Genomic DNA, 27876 nt, shown 5'->3' on the forward strand with positions numbered 1-27876 from the left:
TTAAACCTTAACAATTACACGTATTTAACCCATACTAATTCAACTCTGAAATAATTATTTTTCATTTGCAACTGGTTTTGACAGTACCAACACGTCAATCAAACAAAGGGTACGCTCGAAATCGAATGACATAGAAAATGATTAAGGGGTTTACAGACGTTACAATTTGACTTCGATTTATCGTCGCAAATAGGACAATCTCTAATTAGTACTTCCGATTTTTGAACGTGGGCTTGTGAATTTTCGATACACCATTGACTGCTCAAAGCTGAGGGATTTGCCTACCACGAACTACTCGTTCGTTAGTCCGTCATTGCTCGAATATGCAAGAGCGATAGAGAAGCAAATAAAGAAATTTCAATGTTCGTTTTTTGTGGTAGGACCTCTGTACCATCTATGCGAACTGGGTACCCGTTTTGGTTGAAAATTATATACATTATAGATTAAAAGCCTCTGCTCACCTTGCAAAAATCGCAGGCCATTTTAAATTCATACCCCGGCTAATAAGTCCAATCAATTCAATATATCAATTAAAAGTGGTAACACACGGATCTATATCTGAATCCCTAAAGTCTTTTCTCCTATCTTTGCATTCCCTAATATTGTTTGTAATAATAATCAGTTGTCCTAACACTTAAAACCCTAATTTTGGTTTCCCTATTATTGTTGTCAGTAGAAAAGGGCGGCAAATTTGAAAAATGTAGGCGCGAAAGGATATCGTCCCATAGAAAATTTGAAATTCGCGCCTTTTTCTACTGACAAGATTTGCTTGACCATCTATATTTATTTTTTTGCGAGGGTCGCAGTTCTAACCCTAATCTAACCCACTTTTGTGGCAGCATGTTCTAAAACCTAATCATTTTTCAGAACCTTCATCATCATCATCATATCAGCTAGAGGACGTCCACTGCTGGACATAGGCCTCCCCCAAAGAGTGCCACAATGACCGGTCTTGCGCCACCCGCATCCAGCGGACTCCCGTGACCTTCACCAGGTCATCAGTCCACCTTATGGGGGGTCTACCCACGCTGCGCCTTCCGGTACGTGATCGCCACTCGAGAACCTTTCCGCCCCAACGGCCATCGGTTCTACGGGCAATGTGCCCCGCCCACTGCCACTTAATTTTAGCGATTCGGAGGGCTACATCGGTTACTTTGGTTCAGAACCTTACATTATGGAAAATAGTCGTTATGACAATTGATCGTTAGGGCATGTGCCCATTAGGACAAACCAGTTAAGGCAAGTGACTTTAGGACAAACGTTGCTAGGGATTCAGAATGAACACACTATCGCACCACACTACAAACTTGGTGCGTCGTACCCATAAGTGAGAGCGAGAAACAGATATCTCTTTCCCTTTGAGAGCGAGAAACAGATATCTCTTTCGTGCGGTGCGATAGTGTGTTATCACTTTTAAATCCGCAATTTATTGCAAGGTGAAAAGGTCTTTGCCTTGCTTTGCCTTAAAGCTTGAATTACCTGTTTTGGAACGGTATTTAAGGTACGTTTTTAAACTAAGCTTGGGATTTACACTACATTATTTATTTCGATCTGCGTAAGCGATTAGTGGTTTATTAAAAGTAATTTAAATTAACGAAATTCTTAGTCAATTGAATGCAATTATTTTATAAATTCGTTATTAATTTTTATATTTCAAATTATGTGTGAAATAATCGCGCTATTATGTGATTTCTGAATGTATACCACATTTTGTCAGTGTCAATCTGTCAATATCTATTGTCATTATTGTCTATAAAATTAAAATACTCTGCCGAAAAGTTAATTTCTATTTGTAAATATTGATAATGTTACTGTAGGAGATAAACCAATTACCTAAAATATTAATATTCCTGTGTTCAATTTTTACCAAGATTTCACTATGCCTCGTAGTGCAAGTCCGTCCAGACATTCTTCAAAGAGAAGAAGATCTCATTCACGAGAGTATCGTGATTACAAACAGCGTAGAATATCTCCTGGCCCCAGCACTTCACAGCCAGAAACCGAATTTAGTTTCGAAAACTCTAAACGCACTTTGAATAAGATAATTCTATACAGTAACGAAAGCAATACAGTGGCAAATAGTTTAGATGACTTCTGGATATTTGTTAAAAAGTACGAAGCGACGTTGAAAAAGGCGGGTAAGCCTATCCTTGAATATCGAACTGAAGAAAAACATTTTTCTAAGTTTAAGTGCATCAATTTTAACACTAAGTTAAAATATGTTGATGTTGCTCATGATGAGAAAGAGAGAAGGAAAATGGATAAGAAAACGTTTGAAGCGTTTTTGAACGTAGTGTCAATTTATTTGGACTTTAAGAATAGGGAGAAATTTGAGAGGCTAAGGAAATTGAGGCAGGCTCAGAGAGATTTGCCAGTAGCTAAATATAGGTGAGATTTTATTGTTACCACTACTTTTACTGCACCAGCAAATAGATTTAGGTAATTTCAAGCTTTTATTTACTTTCATCTGACCATTGTCTGTCTGTCTGTCTGTGTGTAATCAAATCTTGCAAGTTAAATTTGATCCACTTCCCGGTTTCCGACTGAGCTGAAATTTTGCATGCATGTATAAATAGGATGACAATGCAATATTATGGTGTCATCGAGCTGATCTGATGATGGAGACCGGAGATGGCCATAGGAACACTGTGATCAAACAACGCAACCTAATTATGTTTGGGGTTTTTAGAATTGTCTCGATGAGTATTAGTTGCCTGTGGAAAGAAAAGTACAGTCAGAGATAAAAGCTTGTACCAAAAAAGACATTTTTGCCAAAAACTTATTTTTTTTTTGCATTTTTGCTTGCTGTGGTTTTTCTAATCAAACAAATGTTCTAAATCAAATAAAATTTTGATTGTAAGATATTTTACAGACTGATAGAGTCTGTGCGGAAAGAGAAGAGTCGTGGGATTTGAGGGCGCGCCAGTGCTATTTTATGGTTTTTGCTATGCTGACAACACTGGTCACGTGATTATAGTACGACACTAAAGGTCATGATACTTGTATCCCTTTTGTTCCGGTTTTTTACCACGGCTTACTAAACGGAGCCTGGTGGTGGTGTCGGCTCGTCAAATCAATCCTCTGATTTAGCGCAGGCACTAGTTTTCTTTTTAAAACACACTCTTGTTTTTATGTCTCACATACTAAAAAGTGACAGTGCGATTGACAAAACTGCTAAAACTAGTTAAGAATTTGTAACTTTAGTACCAAACAACTGTAATTTTAGTACCAAACAAGATAGAGTCTCATTTATGTACTACCTAATATGTGCAGTCCAACAGTTATTTTAATACAAAACCGGGTAGATCGGGTAGAAATTGGGCATTAGACCTGTAATTTTACTATCTGGGATATATTTAACCAATTGTAAACTTGACTTGTAATGTATCTGTACATTATTAATAATAAATATGAATATGAATAAAAATAGTGCATAAGTAGGTAGGCCTTATTGGGATATGTCCGGTTCTCTCATCTCACGATATTTTACTTCGCCGAAAAGTCTGCTAAATATGAAATACTTATAATTTCGTAACTAACAGAACCTAGTAAACGAACTTACAAATAAAGAAATATTTTTATGAAAAAGTTTTATTCTTTGTAATCGAAGTCTGAATTAAAATATTCAATGTCACTTATGTTAGAGCTAGTTTCAGAACAACCAGGGACTGATGTGAGGAACTGGATGTGCTTGAATCCGGCATGTAGATTACGAATTCTTGCATATCACCTACTTAGCGGTCTTTTATTCGAGATACCGTAGGTACTTTTACACAATCCTGAAAAAAAATTACATATAAATGTGCATAAAATGGCAAGTATCAAGACTATTTGTCAGTTATTTTAAAGATCATGAATGACCTGCATATTTATGAAAATTAATATATTTTGAATTAATATACTTACCGATTATGTACCGGAGACAAGTTACTTAGGGGGCTTATTAAATAGGTAATTATTTAATATTAAATACAACATCAATACCCGTGAATAGCGGAAACACGTTCCGCGACTTTTTGTAAGTCGATAGTCGGCTTTTAGCCGTTTTCTTCCCGCTGACAAAACCGAACAATGTTAAATATAATTTTTCTTGGTTTTATGTACGGTTTCATCGTGTTTTGAAAATATTTTATGCATAAAACTTGCGGTTTTTGTTAATATAATATACAATGACAGAAGTTTGTTTACTTTTTACAAGACATATGTCAAAGGTTTGATTGCCATATAAAATTTAAAATGTTAGTTCCCGTTTCTGCCACGACTCTTCTCTTTCCGCACAGACTCTACATTTATTTTATACCATGCATATGTACACGGTGTAACATGAGGAAACCGAATAATTTTAACCACGCATTTCTGAGGTCAAAAGAAGTAAAAAATGTAATATGAGTTTAGGACAATTTCGCCAAAAAAAAAATTTTTTTTTTGTTTTGTGTTTTTAATTTTTTGAATGTATTTGTACATAAATAATTAATGTTATTGGTAAACTTGTCACTTAAAATTGATTTTTAATTTTTTTTCGTAGAACCTACTTTTTGCAAAGTGTTACTTGTCACTTTTTGACATCTATCAATAAGGATATTAATTAGACTACGTCCCATAGCAGCAACATCACCATCAAAAAGGCCTTTTACACTATGTAACAATAAAAACTTGGTTTTTTTTAAAAATTAATAATATCTCTGAAACCAGGCGAATTTCAAAAAAGTTTATAGGACATTTTTGTCTCTAAATATGATCAGGAATACGCTGTTAAAATTATTCGGTTTACTCATGTTACACCATGTATAGTGCTTTTAAACTCAAGAACTCAAAAAGTAAATCATTGGCAATTTTATATTTCCTTATACAGTCAAACCTGTATATTTTCCTCACTTGTAGAAGTTTTTCTCTAAACTTATTTTCTCACTCTTAGAGGTAAGGGATCGGAGATTTCTCACTTAGGCAGGTTTGAAAAATAAGTTGCACGGATATAACTCAAACTCATAGTATACTTTATTCATGTAGGCCTAGCAACAAGCTCTTATGAATCGTAATTAATCTTCATCTAATGATCAGAGCCAAGAGACAAGACAGGGACAAATGGGCAGCATTGGAGGAGGCCTTTACCCACTAGGGATTCATTAGTAAAACACATATTATAAGTCATAGTTTTATTTTAAATTTTCTATGTAAACACTTTACAATGAATAAAGGGCATTTTTATTTTTATTTATTTTATTTTTATATAATGATCAGAGCAATTTTATGATGTTAATATTATTCCATAATAACATTGGATTATTATACAGATCAAATTTAACACTAAGAATTTCACAAAAGGATTGTCAAACATTAAAAAAAAATTGTATAAAAAAATACTAGTCTAGAATTTCTAGAATAAAATCTAAATGTCAAAAAAAAACATAACAAAAGAAGTATATAGTACTACATCGGAATATCCATTTCCTCATCAATAATCAAATATACCTAATAAATAAATAATCATTTCGAATAATTTATTTATTTTATTTATTTAAGCCTTTTATTCTCACAAATATTACAAATTTTGGGTGGTTTTACACATCATATTTTTAAAGGTGAGGTACCCATTTTTGGGCAAAGGCCTCCTCCAAGCCCTTCCAATGGTCCCTGTCTTTCGAATAATAATTAAACTTAAATTATAATCACATCTGACCTTATGAACTATAAAGTGTGACTTAAAATATAAATCAACTTATAAATCCATTATCCCATAATTGCATTATTTTTTCAGGCAAGAAATAGTAACAGCAGTACAGAATGAAAGGGTAGTCATTGTTGCCGGAGATACGGGCTGTGGGAAGTCCACACAGGTGCCTCAGTATCTACATGAAGCTGGCTTCCAAAATATAGGTGAAAAACATTTTTATTTCAAATTTTTTATGATTTTTTAGGTGAAAACTTGCTAATTTAGTAAATTAGATATGTCGGACGAATTTAAATGATTACTGCTACTGTACGTACTTATGTTTAAACTGAGTTAAGATTTGATGCCTTAATTGATAAGTATTTTCATTTTCAGGCTTGACTTAGAGCTATAACATCATTAGATAAAATATATAGTTTTTGTAAGCGGACATTCTGACAATAAAAAATACAGAATATTTTACTCCCGCGGGCCTAAAACTTTACAAGCCTCAATATTTTTTTATGTTTTATCCCTTTCTTATAGATTCAGTACTCACATTGACAGAGTAAGACAAACAATTATTAGCTAACTGAGGCTTGTATAATGTTAATGAATAAAACCAATAACGTTTACACCAACAGTTTTGATTTCTGACGGTATGATATATTAAAACATAACTCTTTCTGGTTTTAGCTTGCACTCAACCAAGGAGAATAGCCTGCATATCTCTGTCAAAACGAGTAGCGTTTGAAACTCTGAGCCAATTCCAAAGCAAAGTTGGTTACCAAATCAGATTTGAAAAGAGCAAGACAGCAGACACAAAGATAAGTTTCATCACTGAAGGATTACTGCTCAGACAAGTATGCGACAAAAGTATCTATATTTTAAATACTGTTAAGTAAAAAGTTTAGTGAAATGTGGCCCATTTTCCTATAGAGAGTTGTAATTTGTTGTCAGGTAACTGAAAGGCAATTTTGTTCTCCCTTTTTTTCTGACCACCATAACATGCTCTATTTTATAGTGCTTTCCATCCTGACCCACTTTAAACCTTCCTAATAGAACATTGCGAGGGGTGAGCAGTCAAACCCGATCAGTCGAGATATTTTTTCATTCAAATTAGAACTATATGTGACGCACATGGAGTTATTATTTGAATAACCAATTATCTAGACTTATCGGGTTTCACTTTCACCCTTCAATTGGGTTCTGACGATGAATTCTGGAAAAACATCAAGTGGGCAAATCCTCCAATGTGTTTTTCCATATCGATTGTGTTTTTTACGAAGCATTTAGAGGGAAATAATAATTATGTTTTTTTTAGATGTCATCCGAAAACCTGCCAAGCTACGACGTTATAATACTAGACGAGATTCATGAAAGGCACTTAATGGGTGACTTCCTGTTGGGTGTGCTAAAATGCCTTATACACAGTCGGACTGACATCAAGCTAGTGCTTATGTCTGCTACTATCAATATCAAGTTGTTTGAGGATTATTTTTCTGCTGAATCAGCTGTTGTTATACAGGTAATTTTATATGATAATTTTTGTTTAAATAAGAGAAAAATAAAATCATTTAAATATTCAATAAACATCAATACAAAAATAAATAAAAAATACAAAATTCAAGACGAGATTCACGAAAGGCACTTAATGGGTGACTTCCTGTTGGGTGTGCTCAAATGCCTGATACACAGTTGGACCGACATCAAGCTGGTGCTTATGTCCGCTACTATCAATATCAAGCTGTTTGAGGATTATTTTTCTGCTGAATCAGCTGTTGTTATACAGGTAATGTTATATGTAAAAAATTGTTCGTACCACATGTATGCAGATGACATGCAGCTAATGAAGCATATACGCCCCACTAAAACTGACGTCGCACTTGCAATATCGCAAATTAATACCGATTTAGAAGCTGTAGCAGGTCTGTCTTCATTATTTTGGGAACAAAAAAACAGATTGCTAAAGTACGTGAACTTGAAATCGACTTGCGAATATCAGGGCTGCCTATATCAGAATAGAGTCAGGTTAAAAATTTAGGCATCGTAATGGAAGAGTCGCTTCGATTTGAAACCCATATAAACTCTAAAATACCAAAATGCTATGGTGCTCTAAAATCATTATATAAGCTTAGACCCTACCTAACACAAAATGTTCGCGAACGCTTGTCAGATGCGCTAGTTTTATCCCAACTGGATTATGGAGACGTTGTATATGGGCCTTGCATAAGAAAAAGAACAGAACGAGCGATTCAACGTATACAAATTCATATGGTAAATGTTGCTTGAATAAGGTCTCATAACCTCTACAATGCTCTGGGAGTAATTCTGACTGCATCGCTAGGTACAAATTTCCGCTATTTTGATACATATGCCCATGAAGCCCTAAAGTATGCCGATCCAGTCACAAAAAGTATAGCGTTATTCAGGGCCCTTTAACATACATACATTTTGCGTTACTTATCCCAATCATCCCAGTATGTACTGCGTAATCTGGACATTAGTTATTTAGTAAATTATACACGGTGTAACATGATGAAACCAAATAATTTTAACAGCGTATTCCTGATCATATTTAGAGACAAAAATATCCTATAAACTTTTTTGAAATTCGCCTAGTTTCAGAGATATTATTAATTTAAAAAAAAACAAGTTTTTATTGTTACATTAGTGTAAACGGCCTTTTTGATGGCGATGTTGCTGCTATGGGACGTAGTCTAAATATCCTTATTGATAGATGTCAAAAAGTGACAAATAACACTTTGCAAAAAGTAGGTTTTACGAAAAAAAATTTACAAATCAATGTTAAGTGGCAAGTTTACCAATTACATTTATATTTTGAATGTATTTGACATTCAAAAAATTGAAAAAATAAAACAAAAAAAAATTTTTTTTGGCGTAATTGACCTAAAATCATATTACTTTTTTACTTCTTTTGAAATGCGTGGTTACAATTATTCGGTTTCCTCATGTTACACCGTGTATAGTAACAGTTACTTATTTATTATTATAATATTATGTATCATTTCAGGTACCAGGTAGATTGTTTCCAATAGAACTGCAGTACAAGCCGATATTTATTGAAGATAAACCGACGCGAGAAGACAGACTCGACCCTCAGCCTTACGTTCAAATAATGCAGTTGATTGATAATAAATATCCTAGTAAGTCTACTTTCTGTATACTAGTAAAATCGGGTATGAAATTCCTAGGCATATCGTGAAAATCATTGTCTTGTTTCCCTGAGTCGACGGAGCCCCTCTACGCGGGGCCTCTGTTTCTGGAAATTTCGCGCTTCAAGCATCTGAAACAACCTAGCCAACCTATACTACCTATCTATTGGTTTAATGTGACTACCGTTAAAACATTACGCAGGAACTTTACGATCGGCCTGATTTTATGATCTGCCGCCGACATAGTCATGGAACTTTATATCATTATAACATTTGGAGTATACGCAGTCTTTGGACCATTGTACAGGCAGGCGTGTCTCACTTCGCGATTGCGTCGCTTTGCTACAGGTAGCTAAAAGTACATCCGTTCCACCCCAATTTTGGGGAAAGCCATAAGTCGCGCGTGGCGCTGTCGCCACCTAGCGGCCATATCTGTGCTGATCGTAACAGACGCGTTTTGTCAGAGAGTGAGTCTTCTGTACCTAGTACTATTATTTATTCTGTGCCTGAGTCGACGAAGCCCCTCTACGCGGGGCCTCTGTTTCTGGAAATTTCGCGCTTCAAGCATCTGAAGCAACCTAGCCAATCTATCCTACCTATCTATTGGTTTAATGTGACTACCGTCAAAACATTGCACAGGAACTTTACGATCGGCCTGATTTTATGATCTGCCGCCGACATAGTCAAGAAACCTTATATCATTATATACCATTTGAAGTATACGCAGTCTTTGTACCATTGTACAGGTGGAGTTGACAATCAATATGAAAGCTGCTAGAGATCTCATATTATGATATGAGAAGCGTTCATAGTATAGTTCGTAGTTTTGTAATAGAGCCCGGCGGCTAATCCTACTGTCTATTGTTAAGTAAAACCGCACGTGCTACTTACCTGCAAAAAAGGGTCATAATTATTCTATATGGCACCTGAGAGCGGGCTAGTCCAACGCTCAAAAAACCAGTGTAGGTGCGCTCTCCGATAACGCGCAATTTTGCTGCTCGCTGATGAATCAAAGTCCTTGACATATTTATGACATAATACTGCTTCTCATTATAACACCGTAAAAATGCATTACATTACAAACTAATGTTTCTTACAGGTGACGAAAGGGGAGACCTTTTGATTTTCATGTCTGGAGTACAAGAAATAACAGCGATTTGCGACGCGGCACAACAGTATACCGAGAAAACGAAGAAATGGATCGTACTACCGCTACATAGCGGCTTGTCTATTGCCGAACAAGACAAGGTATGGCGCTTTCGTTCCCATCGTGGCTAACAAGCAGGGCTCGGAAACCGTTCTCATTCGTCAAACCGGTTTCGTTCATTCGCCCAGGAACGAAAAGGATTTCGTTTCCGATTGCGGTTACCGGTTAAAGAACTGTTCTTTTTGAGATAACGGTTTGTGCCATATACGTTCTCATTTCGTTCTCGAGGAACGAAATTAACCGGTTAAATTGAAAATATCGAAGCGAGATAAGAGTAAGTATTGCTATCTCTTTCACGTATGACAACGAGTTTAACCGAGAGCCTCCGAAAGCCAAGAGTAACCGGTATTATATCGTTCCCTGGGAACCATAAAGTTTCGTTCCCTCTTCTTACCGGTTAGGAGAGAGAACGTATTTTGTTAGTTCGCGTTCCATCAATTAACCGGTTTTTTAATGAACGAAATAATATAACGGTTTTGGAAGGATATTAACAGGTATTTCAATACCGGTTCCGAGCCCTGCTAACAAGCGTACGGCTTGGTCGTAGTTAGAGAACTACGACCTCGCAAATGTGAGTAAGAGAGATAGTGATATGACCTCGTTGTATAGTAGGGAGCGCCTAAGTATGCTTACCGCGAGCTGTTTAAATACTCTTTTACAAGCTTTTATTTAGTTTCTCCTCACCGTTGTCTGTCTGTCTGTCTGTCTGTAATCAAATCTTGCAAGTTGAATTTGATCCACTTCCCGGTTTCCGATTGAGCTGAAATTTTGCATGCATGTATAATCGGATGACGATGCAATATTATGATACCATCGAGCTGATCTGATGATGGAGACAGGAGGTGGTTATAGGAACTCTGGGATGAAACAACGCAACCTAATTGTGTTAGGGGTCTTTAGAATTGTCTCAATGAGTATTAATTGTCTGTCGTAAGAAAAGTACAGTCAGCGATAAAAGCTTGTACCAAAAATGAAATTTTTGCCAAAAACTTATTTAGTTTACTTTGTAGTACAGCGGATCTGTGGCATGTTTGCTACAATTTTCTGCAAATCTTATATAGATGCAATGTGTTAGCATTATTGTTATGGCAGTCCGGACTTCTATACAATAGCCCAGTCTCATTGTCCACCCACACTTCAATCCATAGACCGGTATAGGTACTATTCACTTTTTAGGGTTTCGTACCTCAAAAGGAAAAAAGGGAACCCTTATAGGATCACTCGTGCCTCTGTCTGTCTGTCCGTCTGTCACAGCCTATTTTCTCGGAAACTACTGGACCAATTAAGTTGAAATTTGGTACACATATGTAAATTAGTGATCCAAAGATGGACATATTTTTTATATAATTTTAAAATACATTGGTTCGAAGTTATTTAAGAAAATAGTCAAAAAATGACCATTCCCCTCCCCCCCTTTATCGCCCAAACTACTGGGTCTAAAAAAATACTCATAAAAGTTCTTTACCTATAGATGACAGGAAAACCTATTAGAAATGTGCAGTCAAGCGTGAGTCGGACTTATGTACGGAACCCTAGAAACTCGAGTCCTACTCGCACTTGGCCGGTTTTTTTCTACAATGGTCCCCATGCCTGCTGCGACCGGTTCATGGCTGTCTATTGTTGCGCCTGTGAACGGGTTCCAGCAGGCGTTCTATATGACATTAAGCTCTCAAAGGGGCCTCTACGTGTTGGATCTATATCCCCACGCAAGCCTATAAGACCGGGATTTATAGGCCCGTGAAATCCAACACACAATAATACGATGACATACCTGCCTATCAATGATTTTTTTCTTCTCAATTTCTAGGTGTTCGATTATCCACCAGAGGGCGTCCGAAAGTGTATCGTGTCTACGAACATCGCCGAAACATCTGTCACCATCGATGGAATTAGATTCGTCGTTGATTCTGGAAAGGTACATACATTTTATTTCATTCATTCATTCATTCAAAACTAAGTGGCGAGACTGAGGGCTTACCGCGAACCACGTTCGACGTGTTGCCTCCCTGTCACACTTACGTACGAATTTACAAGCGCGACAGAGAGGCAACACGTCGTACGTGGTTCGCGGTAGGCCCTCTGGCGAGTTATATCGTAAATCAACGAAACCATGCTATCTCTTTCACACTTGTACAGCTTTATGGAGCGGGACTGTACCTACCTGACTGTTATTGCCCGACTCGCTACTTGGTATCATTTGTTGTTGACACATTGTTTTATTACACTTGATTTCCTGCCTTAACATAAACAAAATAAAGTTGATATTTAAATAAAGCTCACGATGTATTGTTTCGCTTTAAAGGTTAAAGAAATGAGCTACGATTCAACCACAAAAATGCAGCGATTGAAAGAGTTCTGGATATCTCAAGCGAGCGCGGACCAGAGAAAGGGCAGAGCTGGAAGAACAGGTAAATTCTCTCTCATTTCAGTAAATATGAGACCTCTTTTACTGCCTACGTGTTTTCTTCGCACAAGCGTTAATTCTTACCAATTGATAGTATAGAGGGCTATTGCCAAAGTAAATTTTGTAGTCACGGTACATTTAGTGCCATCTATCGACACACGATTAAAACTTAAAATAAAATGGAAAATATATAAATTAATCAAAATATGTTTACGGATAAATGATTTTTAATTTTTATTGTTCCATACTGACCCATGTTCTTTCACTGATATGTGTTAAAATTGTTAAATATCAAACGGTGTCGTCAACGCCATCTAGCCGAGCATAGGCTAAAGGTGTGTGCGCCATCTATCCGAGAATGACTTTTTCTTGATTTCCGAGGCACGTTTTTTTCTTAGACTTTATTCATCTTATACGAAGTTCTTACTAATACGGTGTAGTGGGCAGAGACCTTTAAGTTGTCAACACTACCAATCCTTGTTGGAAAAAATGTTTAGCGCAACATTTTGTTATTTTGAATTGAGGATCTAAGCTCCTTTAATCTGAGTTATTAAGTCAGATTTGAAGTCTACTTTGATAATTATAAAGTGCTCAATATATCTTTTGCTATGTGACTCTTAAAACTATTGTGACTTGTAGCTGTATGAACTTCTTGCATTTTATGCAATTAGCTTAGTTTAAACATTTGCATTAATTCTTCAGGCCCCGGCGTCTGCTATCGCGTATACTCCGAGAAACAATACAACGAGATGGACCCATTCAGCACCCCCGAAGTTTCCCGAGTACCGCTCGCCTCCTTACTACTCCTCATGAGCTCGCTCGGCGTGAGCGACGTGAGGAGGTTCCCGTTCGTCGATGCTCCACCAGAACAAGCTATAGAGAATGCTCTATTAGAACTAAAGCAACATGTAAGTATATTTAACCGACATAGACAGCAACAATCACTACAACGAGATGGATTTAGCAGCGAAGTATCCCGCGTACTGCTCGCCTCCTTACTACTCCTCATGAGCTCGCTCGGCGTGAGCGACGTCAGGAGGTTTCCGTTCGTTGACGCCCCTCCCGAACAAGCTATAGAGAATGCTCTATTAGAACTAAAGCAACATGTAAGTATAGGAAACCGACATAGACAGCAACAATCACTACAATGAGATGGATTTAGCAGCGAAGTATCCCGCGTACCGCTCGCCTCCTTACTACTCCTCATAAGCTCGCTCGGCGTTAGTGACGTCAGGAGGTTTCCATTTGTCGATGCTCCACCAGAACAAGCTATAGAGAATGCTCTATTAGAACTAAAGCAACATGTAAGTATAGGAAACCTACACAGACAGCAACAATCTCTACAACGAGATGGATTTAGCAGCGAAGTATCCCGCGTACCGCTCGCCTCCTTACTACTCCTCATGAGCTCGCTCGGCGTGAGCGACGTCAGGAGGTTCCCATTCGTTGACGCCCCTCCGGAACAAGCTATAGAGAATGCTCTATTAGAACTAAAGCAACATGTAAGTATAGGAAACCTACACAGACAGCAACAATCTCTACAACGAGATGGATTTAGCAGCGAAGTATCCCGCGTACTGCTCGCCTTCTTACTACTATGAGCTCGCTCGGCGTGAGCGACGTCAGGAGGTTTCCATTTCTCGATGCTCCACCTGAACAAGCTATAGAGAATGCTCTATTAGAACTAAAGCAACATGTAAGTATAGGAAACCCACCCAAATAGTAGCAATTATAGCAAACTATACAATGATATGGATTTAGTACCGAAAGACAATCGAAAGTTCGGTTTCTGCCTCTCTCTCACTCTTGCTTATTCGATCGATGGAGAGGCAGATAAAGAAATTTCGATTTTCGCGTTTCGCGGTAGGCCACCTGTAAACAAACCGCCTTGGTGCATCAATGTCATAGCGAAAAATTTACAATAAACTGTTTAAGACTTAGCATGTATAAGTTACTCTATTGTTTACTAAACAAATTAGTGCTGCACTCTGGCGGCAGAACATTGCAGTAATACTCCCTAACAAACATTAACCGCCAGCATAGACTAGGAATCCTCTAGACCGAGTTTAGAGCAATTATTTCATGCAACCGATGATGCCAAAAATGCGGGGGTGCGCGGGACGAGGTGAGCGAAGTCCCGTGCCGTGATCGGTCCGTTCAAAGACACGGACGTCACACAAATACACTTTGACTCGAACATGGAGTAAAATTACCGTATGCGTGGCAGAGGTGGTAGCGCGACTATGCTCAGACTGGAGGATGTTTTGTCTGTGACCGCCAGATACACTAATGGAATTTTAACATTATTGTATACAGAACAGTAGGTACATTCCTGCTTAAAATTACACACATTTTCTACTTTTTCCAGGGCGCCCTAACAGCTAACGAAAAACTCACGGCTCTAGGACGAGCATTGGCCAACTTGCCCGTCGAAGTCTCCTTAGCCAAAGCCTTAGTAATAGGCAGCGCCACATTACCACCACATAAGCGAGATTCGGCGCTCGCCCTGGCAGCTGCTTTAGGCATAAGGTCGATTTTTACTACGAGAGCGCACAGGGATTTTGAATGCGAGGTTAGTAATACCAGAGATATATATATAACTCCGTATAAGATAAATAAAGTCTAAGAAAAAAACGTGCCTCGGAAATCAAGAAAAGACATTCTCGAATAGATGGCGCACACACCTTTGGCCTATTCTCGGCTAGATGGCGTTGAGGACACCGTTTGATATTTAACAATTTTAACACATGTCAGTGAAAGAACATGGGTCAGTATGGAACAATAAAAATTTAAAATCATTTATCCGTAAACATATTTTGATTAATTTATACATTTTCAATTTTATTTTAAATTTTAATCGTGTGTCGATAGATGGCGGTAAATGTACCGTGACTACAAAATTGACTTTGGCAATAGCCCTCTATAGTATCTATTCTCTTTGGTAATACAATATAAAAACCAGATACTTACTTTGGAATACATACAAGAATGGAAGTAGCTAAAATTAAATTTGTCATTTCACAGAACGCAAGAAAACCTGACGAGTCTGACCACGGGGATCCGTTAACTCTTCTATCGCTTTATTGTTCGTGGCTCGGTGAGAAGGTAAATTGGAATTATAATTTTTCATAAAAATAGTGTGAAATTCTGAAATGAAAGCCAGGGTTGAGCTCACAAAGGTGACAGCGAAGTTTGACAGCGGTTCAGGGTCGAATCATGCTGTCCCGTTCTAATATATGGCACTATTCCAGGGTTGTCAAAATTCAAGCCATTATCTTTTCTATATCATTATGTAACTAAAGTAACTCGAAACAGATAATAAAGACTGTACTTTCTGCGCTTCTATACTATACAAGCTTTCTATACTATTATAATAGTGTAAGATAATTAAATACCTACATATTTATGTCTCTATGTTCATGATTTTAATTTATTTATTGTTTATTGTTCTTTAAATTAGAATCTTTTTGCTTGAGATACAGGATTACATTCCTAGTTCAGGCGCATGTAACAATGTACGTAAAATGTAAAAGTTCACGCACAATGTAACATTAGCAATAAGGTTTTTCTCAATAAATGGTTTTATTCTATTCTATATATTTCTTACCTCGCTAACACAAATTTTTCAAGCGTTTTACCTCTGTAACTCAGAACCTCTTTAAGACGAACAAAAACCTATAAGAACCTCCCTACGTCGATGCCCTCGATAAGATGAAACCTCGTTAACATGAATCTCAAGATTCGTGCTATCGAGGTACCACTGTAATTCGTGTTATGTTATGTAGGCTCGTGGTGGCGGCCGCGCTTGGTGCCGCCGTCGAGGCGTGGAGGAACAGCGGTTGTACGAATTGACCAAGCTCGCTGCGCAACTTAGAAGCCTTTTACAGGTATACTACTAGTTGCTGTCCACCCAGAAGATGGACAGATGACCTTGTTAAGGTCGCCGGAAGACGCTGGATGCGGGTCGCTTCCAACCGGCACGTATGGAGGTCCAAGGGCGGCCTATGTTCAGCAGTGGACGTCTTATGGCTGAGATGATGATGATGACTAGTTGCTGCCATTGCTGGCACACTCGACTAACCTTTCCTCAATCTTATTGCAACGAGATAAAGCCTATAAATGGTGAGTTAAGTGTGTGGGTACTAAAACTATAGTCTGTATCTTTAGGTCCACTTGCACCGTCCCATTAACCCGGGGTTAAGCGGTTAAACCGTTAACCCAGTGTTAAATTGTACTGGTAACCATGGTAGCTCCAGGTTTAACCGGTTAACCCCGGGTTAGTAGAATGGTGCAAGTGGCGCTTAGGAATTTAAAAACGAGTAAACAAAATCTACCCTCAAATGGCCAGTTGAGGGTAGATAATAGTTATTTACGATACAAGTGCGGAAAAGAGGAAATTAGAAACGTGTGGCGATAAATTAAAACACGACCGAAGGGAGTGTTTTACATCGACACGAGTTGCGAATTACCTATTCGCACGTGTATCGTACAACGTTTTACAGTACATATGGCCCTTTAAACTTTTGACATACGCACGAAAAATGCTATTTTACGCACTAGTGCGGGAAAATAGGGTCATATGTACTGTAATATATATTATTATCTTTAACAGGACAACAATTTAATGGAGACTCCAGAACCAGAATCAATGTCTTCAGCTGAAAGGTCGCTAAGGCACGGTCAGATGAAACAATTGAAAAATATGAGAAGGTAAATCATCACTAAAAGCCATGTATAGTCAGCAGCAGAAGTTGCTGAGCGGGCCAGGTGTTCAAAATGATCTTGACGCGACTTTATTGTTAAGAGAATATGAGCGTGTCAAGGTAATTTTGAACACCTCGCCCGCTATAGCAACTGTACTTAGTTTAATAAATTATAAAAGGCTAAAATGAAAAGAGAAAAAAAAAATCGATATTGTTTGTGGTGACTTATAAAGATGGGATCGGATGGTTGAGGAAGAAAACTTACAATACAACAACAACACAATGTATAGAGTAAGGGCTTCTTCTTAGAAAAAAGTTTAAAGAAAAAAATATGTATACATGAAATTCTTCTATCAATTTAGGCAATATAAACAAAAGGCGGCCGAAGAGCAGAAACGCAAGAAACGCCTCAAAGTGGACTCATGGGAGATAGTCGACGAAAACGCAGACGAAGACAATTCCTTAGACATCAGGGACATAGAGTTCCGCATGACCAACGACGCACAGCGGATACACTCGCTCATAAGCGGAGCGAGCGCGAGCAGCGGGCGGGACCTTATCACTTTAAAGGTAAGTCAATAAGTGAATATTATTTATCAGTAAAATAAACTAGCGGCTCTATAAGCTGTAAACCTCGCGAACTCCCACGACTGAAGAAGTCGTTTTGAAAATAAGTTTTTGGCAAAATTTCATGATCGCTGACTGTACTTTTCTTACGACAGACAACTAAATTTTCAAATTTTTGCCCAATCTGAAAGAAAGACCTTCGCTAACGCTTCGGTCGGAATGCGACGCGCATATGATACATTCGCTCATAAGCGGAACGAGTGTGAAACCTTTTTAAACTTATGATATTACTTGTATTATAAATTTACGTAGAATAATAACTAGACGACACTGCGCCAACTAGAAAGCCATCTTATAAATAATAAAGAGAAAATATGACTGAACGCCAAACATTTTCGATCAACCCTTTTTACTAAAATATAAAGTAAAGATTTTTGTCAAAGAACTAGAGATACACCGGATATCCGGTTACTATCCTGTATTCGGCCGGATACCGGATAGTAACATTGCTTGATTTTGGAGTAAACAAATTGGATTTAAGAATCAGACACGGTCATAATCGTACTTGTTTTTTATTTTAAAATGAGTCCGCGCGAACGGTTACTAGGAAACATGTCAAACCATCAGCACCTGAAAATCCGAAATGTAGGTATAGTTCCGCTGGCCGCGGTTGTTTGGCCGGATACCGGATATTCGGCCGATGGTAAGGCCGAATATCACGTATCCGGTATCCGGCCAAACAACTACCCCTAGCGTCTCTACAAAGAAATATCGGACTAATGTGCATTTTGTGTTTACAGGTGGTGTTATGCCGAGCACTGTACCCTCAAATAGCAGTTGCAGACGAATTTAATCATTGCAAGGTAAAAATATTCATGGTATTACACAACACACAATACAATGTCAGTGGGGAGACACTCCTGACTTCGGTCGAACTCGGCACCGCTCGGCTCAGCATTGCTCCAAGCAATTATGAGGGTTGGCACCACTTGACTTCCTTTTGCGTGCACGACCGCAGATAAGATATTCACATTATTCACTTGATTTTTGACAACCCTAAATAGCCGAAAGGGATAGTGCCATATATTAGAAAGGGCATGATTCGACCCTGAACCGCTGTCAAACTTCGGGTTGGTAGGAAGTGTCCTTTCTGTATTGTTTCTTCTGTGACAATGTGCAAACATTCAAATAAATTAAGTATTCCAGTCACTCACGTTTTTAAAGTCTAAAATTGCTCGACATGCTTCTCATCATAGTCTTTTTTTGCGTCCACTTAGAAACTGACGCCTGTAATGTTGTCAACTTGTCACTAACGGTATAATATAAAAAAACTCCCTTTTTAGGGTTCCGTACCTCAAAAGGAAAAAACGGAACCCTTATAGGATCACTCGTGCGTCTGTCTGTCCGTCTGTCCGTCTGTCACAGTCAATTTGCTCCGAAACTACCGGACCAATTAAGTTGAAATTTGGTACAAATATGTAAGTCTGTGACCCAAAGACGGATATGTAACGTCAATAAATGAATTTTAAACATAGGGGCTACTTTTGGGGGGTAAACGATAAAATTAAAAAACAAAGTTTTGAAAACTATATCGTGTTACATATCAAACGAAAGAGCTCATTTTGGGAATCTCAAATATATTTTTGTTATAAATTTAGGATAAAAATTTTAGAAGTTATTCAAGAAAATAGACAAAAAATGACCATTCCCCCCCCTCTATCTCCGAAACTACTGGGTCTAAAATTCTGAAAAAAATACACAAAATAGTCCTTTACCTAAAGATGACAGGAAAACCTATTAGAAATCTAGAGTCAAGCGTGAGTCGGATTTAAGAACATAAATGCGGTTAACGTTTTTTTTGGGACACAGCCGCAATGGTTTAAGTGAAACGTGATGTAGACAGCTATTGCGAAGGCCATAGGCCGATATCCGCATAAGGCCGAAGGCCCGAAGCGTCCCAAAGTGGCGTTCCTTTAGCTTCAAGCGTGAGTCGGACTGAAGACAAAAAATGCGACTAGGCTGTAACTGGCACATAGCCGCAATGGTACTTGTAGTACAGTCAACAGCAGAAGTTGCTAAGCGGGCGAGGTGTTCAAAATTACCTTGACATGCTCTTATTGTCTTAACTATAAAGTCGCGTCCAGATCATTTTAAACCACTCACCAGCTTAGCAACTTCTGTTGCTGACTGTACTGATTGATTAGGTTACTATTGTTACGTGTTTTAAAAAGCACTAGGTATACAGGGTGGCTAAAAAATAAACTAAGTGTATTCCCGTTGCCAACGTGCAACCCTGAAATCGCGAGGAAAAATTTGGCTGTTTCATACATTTAGGCTGGTCCGTTTTCTATGGGTGGGAGGATACTTCTTTTTTCGCGATTTCGGGGTTGGTCCCATACTAAAAGTCGCTCAGTATAATCCCAAAACCTCCCTGGCTATGGAAATACACTTTTATTTTTGGCCATCCTGTAGGTATTATTATCTCTCTTCGGCCTTCGCTTTTAAAACACTTTCGGAAGTTGTAGGAAGCGCGACCCGTCGGACGCTCGAGTTTTCACTGTTTTCAGCTCTACGCATTTGGACACTTGTACTATTGTTCGGCATTTAATCTTCAGAGATGTAAAGATATAAGCCACCACGCCAGAAAACTTCATGTTACATCTGGTTTTTGATTGACCCATTCGGGTTTTTCAAGACTTTTCACGTACAAAAAAATGTTGAAAATTATGTGATGTACGGAACCCTTGAAAGGCGAGTCCGACTCGCACTTGACCAGTTTTTTTGTGGTGGTGATTCTCTCTGGTATTCTCCAGTGATAACTTGATAAGCGACCCTTGCTAAACTAAGCCTTATCTACCTAAGCCTTATGGGAATACTTTTTTATTCCAGTCAGTATCAGAGCAACTATACCACACGTGGAGCAAGCCCTTCGTGTTCCTGCACCCAACGTCGTTCTTCGGCAAACAGCCGAGGATGCTTCAGCTAAGCGAGGCCGACATCCAGACAGAGCTGCCCGCCGGCTACAAGAGCAAACTACCCGTCTCGTCTAAACACCAGATACTGTGTTACTTGTATGTTGTACCCATTCACCCAAACACCCATTCATCCTGCACCCTTGGTCGTTCGGCAAACAGCCGAGGATGCTTCAGCTAAGCGAGGCCGACATCCAGACAGAGCTGCCCGCCGGCTACAAGAGCAAACTGCCTGTCTCGTCTAAACACCAGATACTGTGTTACTTGTATGTTGTACCCATTCACCCAAACACCCATTCATCCTGCACCCTTGGTCGTTCGGCAAACAGCCCAGGGTGCTTCAGCTATGCGAGGCCGACATCCAGACGGAGTTGCCCGCCGCCTACAAGAGTAAACTGCCTGTCTCCTCTAAACACCAGATACTGTGTTACTTAATGTAGGTTTAACCATTCGCCCATTCATCCAATCACCAATACACCCATTCGATTCACTTAAACACCCATAAACCCAAACATTCATTCATCTAAACACCCATACACCAATTAACCCAAACTCCTTTTCACCCGTACACCCTTTCTCCCAAACACCAATTCACCAATAAACCACATAAAACGGCCATGCCACATATTTTGACTAAGGGCCCCCCCCACATCTGGCGTCTTTCGAGCGTCGGCGTCTACAATTCTATGGCCGACGTCGACGCAACTGCGACGTCATTTTCCATAGCGCTGGACCGACGCCGACAGACGCCGACGCTCGAAAGACGCCAGATGTGGGGGGGGGGGGGGCCTAAGGTGTAGAATTTGTGAAGTTAGGGCTTGTAGAGTTAGAAGCTTGGCTCTACAAGAGATCTGATAACTTTTTGTCAGTGTGAGCCTAATGGCTTCGTCTTGGCAACATTTTACATGAAAATGTTTTTGGTGGGTATTACACCTGAACACCCATTCACCTAAACTCTTCGCACTTTATGATTTATCGCATTCAGTGAGCAAAATCGAATGTTGCTCAATGTTTTTATGCATTATAGCAAAAAAAAACAAAAAATGTGTTAATTTCAGATCACTGCTAGAAACAACGAAGCCATACATCGTGAACTCCATGCGAATGCCCGCCGCTCAAACTCTGCTGCTATTGGCTCATTCCATCGACACAAATATCGGCTTTAGCAGGTATGTACAAAAGATAAAAAAGACGCGTGAAGTACTTACATCGAAATATTGTCAATGCATGATGCCGAAGAAAATCGCGCTGAAAATTATATAAAAAAAATGCGTGCTACGTTGTAGCCTATTTACAACACTCCAATTAGCAAATAAGTTTTTGGAAAAAAAAACATTTTTGGTACAAGCTTTAATCGCTGACTGTACTTTTCTTACGACAGACAACTAATACTCATCGAGACAATTCTAAAAACCCCTAACACAATTAGGTTGTGTTGTTTCATCACAGAGTTCCTATGACCACCTCCTGTCTCCATCATCAGATCAGCTCGATGGTAACATAATATTGCATTGTCATCCGATTTATATATGCATGCAAAATTTCAGTTCAATTGGAAACCGGGTAGTGGGTCAAATTTAGCGTGCAAGATTTGACCCGTACAAACATAGTTACATATTTACATAGGTACAGTCAACGGTAAAAATATGGGTGTACAAATCATTTCAAAAATATGTCCCATAACTCTTATGTCAGTGAATTAAGAACTATGGGACATATTTTTGAGTAAGTTGTCTACACCCATATTTTTACCGTTGACTGTACATTGCAAGTTAAATAAAAGCTTGTAAAAAAGTATGGCGCCTCCTACCGCAACTGTCAAATGTGCGACTGGTAATATTTCACCCCTTTGACCGCAAAGGATGTCAACTAACGCGAGCGGTTACAGCCTAATATCAACCTACGTGCATTCCAGCAAGGTAATCTTTTCGACGCCGTGTCAAACACAAAAGCTGCCACGCGGACGCCACGTCACCGAAGTGTCAAAACTGAAATTGAACTTTATGCATATGCACGTAGGTCTACGTTGCTCTGTGGTCTGTCGCCGATACGGTCTTTGGCGTTGAACCTGCGGTGCGGATATATCGGTCATTGGCGTCCAAAAGGTTAACGATGTTGCGTCGCACACGATAGGCGTGGCGTTCAAAGGAATAACTTACTGACACCAGCTCTGAATGTACCTATAGTTTACTACTGTGAGGAGACAAATGCTAAACCACTACTTTATTCCCTTTTTTCCATTTTGTTGTGACATCTGGCCTAGTGGGTAGTGACCCTGCCTATGAAGCCCATGGTCACGGGTTCAAATCCTGGTAAGGGCATTTATTTGTGTGATGAGCACATATATTTGTTCCTGAGTCATGGTTGTTTTCTATGTATTTAAGTATTTATATATGTCGTCTGAGTAGTAACCACAACACAAGCCTTCCGGAGCTTACGGGGATTAGTCAATTTGTGTAAAAAAAATCGTATAATTTGTGTAAATAATTCGTGTAATTTGTGTAAATATTCGTATATTTATTTATTTTCAGAATCGTGTGTGATTCGTGGCTGTTACTGGAGTTCCCGTACCCAGAGACGGGACTGAATCTACTCATGAAAGCCGCTAAGCTACGACAGCGGTGGGACGCTCTGATCAACCGGCGTTTAGCAGGTAAATATCTATTATTGTATGATTTTCTATAAGTACGTACTGTAAAGGGGACGGCCTATAAGGGAGAACACTTAGAGCATGCAAACTTGGAAATTATCGCTTCAGTATATTCTTTTTAGAAGATCACAATATAAGTAAATCAACACTCGATGGCTGTCTCTAACCGAATGCCGATTCCGCACCGCGTTCCATTTGACAGCGGGCTCATATTCTAAATTTAAATACTTATCGTGACTAGCCTGTCACAGATTAAAAAAGGCTGTAAACTGTAAAGGTTGCAAACCTTTACAGTACAATAAAATTTTGAGAACGTTGTTGTAATTTTAATGGTGACAGACGGTTTGGTGCCGTACCGAAAGGGTAAAAAAAACCGGGCAAGTGCAAGTCGGACTCGCGCACGAAGGGTTCCGTACCATAATGCAATAAAAGGCAAAAAAACTGTCACCCATCCAAGTACTGACCCCGCCCGACGTTGCTTAACTTCGGTCAAAAATCACGTTTGTTGTATGGGAGCCCCACTTAAATCTTTATTTTATGCTGTTTTTAGTATTTGTTGTTATAGCGGCAACAGAAATACATCATCTGTAAAAATTTCAACTGTCTAGCTATCACGGTTCCTGAGATACAGCCTGGTGACAGACGGACGGACGGACGGACGGACAGCGGAGTCTTAGTAATAGGGTCCCGTTTTACCCTTTGGGTACGGAACCCTAAAAACGGGACCCTATTACTAAGACTCCACTGTCCGTCTGTCTGTCTGTCACCACGCTGTATCTCATGAACCGTGATAGCTAGACAGTAGAAATTTTCACAAATGATATATTTCTGAAACATAATAAAATAAATATTTTTAAGTGGGGCTCCCATACATTAACGTGATTTTTTGCAGTTTTTTGTGTAATGGTACGGGACCCTTCGTGCGCGAGTTCGACTCGCACTTGGCCGGTTTTTTACTTGTGGCAACATGCTCATAACTGACAGTTTCTTGTTCTTCCAGATGCTAATCCAGACAAATCAGTTGAAACCGAATTGAAGAAGCAACCAAAACTGAACTACGAACAGCTACAACACGATTTGTCGTGCGATCTCAGTTCTTACATGACCAGTGAAGTTTACTACACTATAAAGAGGTTGCTACCAGGTAAGTTTACCATGCCCCTTCATATCAATGGGGTTTGTGTGATGTGAAAAGCAGTATGTGTCACACGGTATCAAAATTATTTCGTCTTGGGCGTTAACAATTGAATCCCTCATTACGCTCAGGATTCTACTTTAGAATCCCTCACTACATTCGAGATTCTATTGTAGAATCCAACGCTTCATTCAGGATTTAATGTACGCCCTTGACGGAAATATAACATTTTGATCCCTTGTAACACAAACTACTATTTCAAAATTAAACACTAGAAAAGTTAATATGATAATACCGGGTGTGGCCTGTAACATGAGCAAAAAATTTAACTGTAGGCTGTACTCCTCATACTGACCAACATTTGTCCAACGACTTTTAAATAGTTATTTGTTTTACAAGGGGGCAAAGTAGTTGTTTAACCGCTCGTGCTAATATTGATACCCGAGCAAGCGAAAGATTCCAAAATTGAACCATGAGCGTAGCGAGTGGTTTGAAAAATGGAATCTTGAGTGTTGCGAAGGTTTCAAAGCACAAGGGTTAAACAAAATTTGCCCCTGAGTGAAACACAAACATTTTCACCACACCAACCCGAAGCAAATATTAAATGTAAAATATCAAACAAAGTCAAACCAAATCAAATCCAAATGAATGTTATTAACTCGGAGTAATTAACAACGGAGACGCCATGTCTAAAATTTTCGGTACAAAATAGTCTGCCGTTTTTTGCGGGGAGGGGCACATCAAATGTATAGGTACGTCATGTCAGATAAACGTCAGTCCATACATATGGTTGACCATTGGCCGCCTATTTTCGACAGAGGGGAACGCCTGTTAATGGCGGCTCCATTGTTAATTACTCCGAGGTTATTAAACATTAATCATCCAAAATCATCATTTAAAAGTCAATTCTGCTATCTGAATAAAATGCAACTTTGCTATCAGTTTTTGAAGTGCAAAGTAAGCCTTTCCGAGCTGGTGTGATGAAAAATAACTTGTGGTTTGATTTTTAATACACTTTAAAGTTTATTCTAAGACGCAATGTATTGCGAATTTTGTTATGTTTAAGGCGTAACAAGCAACGTCAATCACAATGATATGGCGTGGCGATGGCGTCCATTGAAGGTAATATTTATTTTGTATGAAAAATAGGGAGTCTAAATACTTCATATTTTTTAAAAGGTGTTGAACAAAAGTGTCACCGTTTGAGGAGTACAATCTATGTTTTAATTATTTGCTCGTGTTACAGGCCACACCCGGTATATCAGGAACTTATAATCTTATAAAGGTATATTTTACAATAGATATCTATTAACACTATTTCCAGGTGATCTGAAGGTATTGTACTATGGGCCTGACGAGGCCCACCCGAATATCGACCCTAACCCGTTCGAAGAAGGCTACGAATGCCATGCACATGAAAAGAAGGGAGGCGTATATGTGACGGATAACATTGTTTATAATTGGTGAGTTTTCGTATACTGAGGGTTTCCGCGATCGAGATTTTCTCTAGATGGCAGCACCGTGACGAACTATTTTGAGTATTTTTTTCAAAATTTTAGACCCAGTAGGTAGTTTCGGAGATAAAGGGGGGGGATGGTAATTTTTTGGCTATTTTCTTAAATAACTTCGAACCTATGCATTTTAAAATTATAAAAAAAATATGTCCTTCTTTTGGTCACTAATTTACTTATGTGTACCAAATTTTAACTTAATTGGTCCAGTAGTTTCCGAGAAAATAGGCTGTGTCAGACAGGGTTCCGTTTTTTCCTTTTGAGGTACGGAACCCTAAAAACATGGTCAAACATGATTGGTGGATTATGACAGCTAGACCTCTCGCCACGGTGCTGTCATCTAGTGAAAAACTCGAACCCTCATTCAGAAAAGAGCGTAACTACAACTACTCCCATCTGAAGGGCGGGAACGCACTAACAACCCGTGCGTTGCGCTTACCGTCGGGCGATTCAAAATACAAATTATCGTTTGGCCCAGAACTGTCTCATTTCAAATATATACAGAGAAAATCATATTGTCTTTGTCCTTCGCTAGTACTAGTATCGAAAAGAAAGGGATGAGTATAGTTTTCCCGGTGCTTACTGACTGACAAGTTGTGTTTGCCAGAGTTCTAATCTGTCGACTGTCGTATGTCGACTTGTTATATTAGATTCCAGTAAACAAACTATCTTTATTTCTTTTTATATGTAATTTATTCTTTCGAAATATAATAGTAGTAATGGAAGTAAATACTAGAGATGCCCCGAATAGTGAATTTGGCCGAATACCGAATACCTAATATTCGGTCCCGCTCTCGGCCGAATACGGAATATTCGGCATGACCTTTTGAGCAACAATTATTATGAACATTTTTCGCCAACAAAGCACTACGTTTTCTAAGATATATTTTTATGTTGAACAGAATTAATGCATGTAGTTAGAATCAATCAAATCAGACCCATGATAAAAATAAAATATTTTGTAATCAACAAATGCTCAAAAACGTGCTTTCGTATTTAACTACTTTCCAAGAATATGTTTTAAATATGAAATATACCTATTTTTTGATAATTTTTTTGAGTAGTTTTTCTTTTTAGGTAGGTGCAACAGATATTCGGTATTCGGCCGAATAGTAGGCAACATTCGGCCGAATACCGAATATTCGGCAAAGTGGCCGAATACCGAATAGTTGCCGAATATTCGTGGCATCTCTAGTAAATACTATGTTTTTTTGCACATTTTTTTTCCTAGTGGGTCTTCCTGGATATTCTTTCTGTTCTTTTCTGTTGCGGGATCCAATGTGAGATAGTTTTAACTGCCCTGAGTGCTTAGCCAACATGCTCCTTAGCGTAGCGTAGTCATCTCTATCACTCTTCCATATTAGTGCGACAGTGACAGTTTCGTTTCGTTCGCTACGGAGCGTAAACGGTTAGCATGTTGGCTACACACTAAACTTTATTTTTATTTTCAGCGTGGTAGACAACGATTGGAGTTACACCAGCTATCAAGAATCCTACAACATCCCCTGGTCCTGCCCCAACTGCGGCATTTCCGTCTGTCTGTCCCCCTTAGAAAAACTACAACACACTCAATTCACATGCTCACTCAAAACTGAGGTCAAAACTGAAGCACCTACGACCACTAGGGAAAATAAACCGAATGCTAGAGAATATAAGTGTGAAAGTTGCGAGGAGACTTTGTATATGACGGCGGTGGAGATATTGAAACATAAGAAGAGTTGTATAAAGAAATAAAAATGTTAATAATTATATTTGTTTAATTTCGACCTTAATAAATCTCGATAGAATATTTTCGTATATCTTTGCGAATTTGATATTTTTTGATTTCCCTGCTTGTAAGTAGTAAAAATGCTTACATAATAACGTTTAAGGTACCTATACAATACAATGATAATGATGTTAAC

General features: G+C 38.7%; 1 protein-coding gene across 1 annotated transcript; it reads left to right on the forward strand.

Annotated features, from left to right (window-relative positions):
- Positions 1-1758: 1758 nt before the first annotated feature.
- Positions 1759-27715, forward strand: LOC134669529 (probable ATP-dependent RNA helicase DHX34). The gene is made up of 21 exons (XM_063527132.1): positions 1759-2388; positions 5756-5874; positions 6344-6510; positions 6972-7175; positions 8682-8814; positions 9923-10071; positions 11838-11945; positions 12333-12438; positions 13137-13342; positions 14803-15006; positions 15459-15539; positions 16220-16321; positions 17047-17144; positions 17500-17707; positions 18505-18567; positions 20594-20775; positions 21735-21845; positions 23208-23329; positions 24327-24470; positions 25786-25924; positions 27424-27715. The coding sequence occupies exons 1-21, from the start codon at positions 1880-1882 to the stop codon at positions 27704-27706; spliced, it is 3438 nt and encodes a 1145-aa protein (XP_063383202.1). The 5' UTR covers positions 1759-1879; the 3' UTR covers positions 27707-27715.
- Positions 27716-27876: the final 161 nt, after the last annotated feature.

This window comes from Cydia fagiglandana, chromosome 12, assembly GCF_963556715.1.
Source record: "Cydia fagiglandana chromosome 12, ilCydFagi1.1, whole genome shotgun sequence".
NCBI lineage: Eukaryota > Metazoa > Arthropoda > Insecta > Lepidoptera > Tortricidae > Cydia > Cydia fagiglandana.

Coding starts and splice junctions, on each gene's coding strand:
- LOC134669529 (XM_063527132.1), top strand. CDS start 1,880: ATGCCTCGTAGTGCAAGTCCGTCCAGACATTCTTCAAAGAGAAGAAGA. Junction 21,846..23,207: donor ACAAATATCGGCTTTAGCAG/GTATGTACAAAA, acceptor ATTTATTTTCAG/AATCGTGTGTGATTCGTGGC. Junction 23,330..24,326: donor GATCAACCGGCGTTTAGCAG/GTAAATATCTAT, acceptor TTGTTCTTCCAG/ATGCTAATCCAGACAAATCA.